The 3,044-nt window shown below is 36.9% G+C and overlaps 1 protein-coding gene across 1 annotated transcript in view; it reads right to left on the bottom strand.

The window, feature by feature from the left end:
* Positions 1-419: 419 nt before the first annotated feature.
* Positions 420-3,044, bottom strand: part of TMOD3 (tropomodulin 3 (ubiquitous)) — a 16,722-nt gene continuing 14,097 nt past the window's right edge. The window contains exon 9 of the mRNA XM_009079004.1: positions 420-1,057. Coding sequence (XP_009077252.1) covers positions 1,026-1,057 — 32 coding nt within the window. The 3' untranslated portion in view covers positions 420-1,025. The remainder of the gene's footprint in view (positions 1,058-3,044) is intronic.

The following is a 3,044-nucleotide window of genomic DNA, read 5'->3' as shown; positions in this document are numbered from 1 at the left end:
AGATTTGTATGAAGTACAAATAGCTCAAAGCAACAGCTTGAAATAAAGGATTTTTTTGTTTGCCAGCAACTTAGGTCAGTGGTTTTACAGTTAAGGCTGCTTTTCCTGTACAGCTATGCAGAACTCAATATGCATGTCCACTACTTCTAGAGAATTGATACTTATGAATGTAGATAGATTTTTAAACAAAGAATATAAACTAAATAATGCTGATGAACATATGAAATCAGCCTAAAAACATATCCAGTTTAGATACAGAGCAAGACACAGTTTTGGGATCTTTTGACAAAGACTTGCATGTGTAATATAAAAACTGTCATTTTGCAAGGCGCCTAATTTTTAATTTTTTTAATGTTTTTTTTAAATAAGGCTTCCACTTTAGCATTAGTCCCTCAAACCTCTTGGGAGAAGTCCTTAGCCAATGTATTTTTCTTTGGCTTAAAGGGATCTCTTAAAACTTGATCACAGTATCAGGAACCAATCAAAAGTAACACAGTAGGATTACAAGTAACATTGCTGTGAAAGATTTCTCTTCAGTGCATATGAATGAAGCTGAACAGCTCTACACAGCGAGCCCAGCTGTTGGGTGAAGAATCCCTTATCACTAACGCATTGTTTTCAGGAATATACACATCCCTCCATGTAAATAAGCACCCCCAGATTTTCTAACAAACATTTCAATTGGGTCATTATCTGCCCAATGATGTTAAAAGTCCCATTCTTTGACTACAAACAAATATGCCATTGACTTGCCATTACATATTTAGTAGAAAGCACAGCCAAAATCTTGAGATACAAAACAGTTCTTAAAAAAAAAACCCAATCAAAACCTATAGTACAGAGACTGGTGCAGTTACTGTGTCTCCATGGAAAACATGATGCACACCAGCAGATTATATAGCTTTGCTTTAAAAGGAATGGGGTTTCCAGTCTTTTCCCTTCTAACCCAGGTCAGTGTAGTCCAAGATTGCCCAAGCCCACGGTGATGACCGTGATGACTCCACACAGTCTTGACAACAATATTGCTAGTTGTCTCCTTCAACCCTTCTCTTGCGAACTGTAGTGAGAGACAAAAAAAAGAAGTTTTGCTATTTTATCATTGTAACCATTTTTTGTCTTCCTACAACATGAACAGTTACTTTGTCACATGAAGTTTCACACAGTAGAACTGGAGGTAACTCACACTTAGCATTATCCATCATTTTAATCAAATAAGCAGAGCTTGTTGCCTTATTCATGAATAGTTGCAAACATTTGCTAGGAAAGACTTGTGGGAAACATTAATCATCTTACGTCTGGTAAGCAGATTTAGTCAGTACTCTTTTTTTCCACTGCAGTTTTCAAGTGGTAAATTAAGTTTACAAGGCTTTAAAAGAAACAGCACTAGAGTTTCACAGTATATCTAACACAATTTATACACACACACACACAAATGTTACAACCAATAGCCTAAAACATTCATTTTTTAAATAAAAATATTCAGTCGTCAGAAAATGCAAGAGCGACAAAAATTTGTGAATAAAATCACTAAAAGTTCACATGCTATTTAGGCTTGAGAATATACAAGATTGACTGAATGACTGGAGTTTTCATCAATATTTTTATTATTTTTGATATTTTCACCCTATCAAATGATGTTTATGTTTTTCTGTGCAGACAAAACAAACAAGGCTAAAGGTCTTAGAAATTACATAGCGCATCTGCATTTCGTTTTAAAAAGTCAAGCAAGCACATCTACATAAGAAGTGATTCTGTTCTTAAATCCACTCATTGGAAAGTGTGTGACAGAATTTATGCATTCAGCAAATGCTTTCAGCAAATTGCAAGAACAGATGAAAGAATTTCCAACCTTAGACTTCTCCAATCATGCAGTTAAAAGTAACACAGACACAGAACAAGGAAGTGGTACCACAGTGTAAGCAAGGGAGAGAGATGTAGATGGAGACTATTTTTTCAGAAGGAACATACAAAGACAGAAATGAGAGACTTGGAACATCTCAGTTTTGGTGCTCAATACCCAACTGGGTATTAAGGGTAACCTGTCTCTGTAGCTTCAGGGTTGGAGAGGTGGAAAGGTATTTGCAGAGACTTTTACTCGCATACTCCAGACTAAGAAAGCAAAGAAAAAAGGCAAGATATCAATAGAAACAGAATTCCAACAGTCAAACACTAGATACAGAACTAGTAAGAAGAGAAACCTTCGAAAGTAGAGAGAACCTGAAGCATTATCGAAAAAAATAACTGGTTTAGAATCTATTTTGAGAAACAATTCTGCAGTGTTCAAGTGCCTTTCTTCTCTCTTGTGCTCTATTCTAGTTACTCTTCCTCCATCTTTTCCAGAGCTGTTCTCCACTTCAGTCTTTACTTGGAGAGGAAGCAGATCTCAAACCAAATTCGAATTCCCTATGCCATTCCCTCTAATATATTCCTGAACTACTACTACTACTACTGAACTGCCTGACCCATTTTCATGCTGATGAGAGGTATAACCCTTACCACAGAGCATCTAAAGCCAAAAGATTTAATTAGAGTTTTAAAATGCAATTCTGTTTAAGTAGATGGATCACATTATCTTGTAGCTGAGTGCTTCAAGTATCTGATATTATACAAACAGTTTCCATTCATGTGCTGTATTATTAACCAATTTTCTGCTGATCCTTGAGTTAGGATTCTGACAGATGAGCTACAACAAAACCAACTGCAGCAAATGAAGGTGCCACTGCTTCCAGCTACCTCTGAGAGAGGCAGGGATGGTACTTGTGCACAAACAGAGCCATAAGGGAAGAGATGGCCCAGTCCCAGCTGCAGCACGTAGTACATTCAGTTTCCTCACTCAAGCAATCCAAATGAGACTGAGTGTACTAGCACTGAAGAGGACATCCTGCACCATTAATTTCAAGTACTGCTTTTAAAGAAGCAATGAATCTTACCTAAACAAAACTGATCAAAACTACCGTTTTCAGTCCCTTTGCCACAACTCACATGGAATTTGAATGACCTTGTTTCTAGACTGTGCTAAAAATCCTCAACTTGCACACCTGAAC

Source organism: Acanthisitta chloris, unplaced genomic scaffold (genome assembly GCF_000695815.1).
Source record: "Acanthisitta chloris isolate BGI_N310 unplaced genomic scaffold, ASM69581v1 scaffold41390, whole genome shotgun sequence".
Lineage (NCBI taxonomy): Eukaryota > Metazoa > Chordata > Aves > Passeriformes > Acanthisittidae > Acanthisitta > Acanthisitta chloris.
This window is presented reverse-complemented; position numbering and strand designations above follow the sequence as displayed.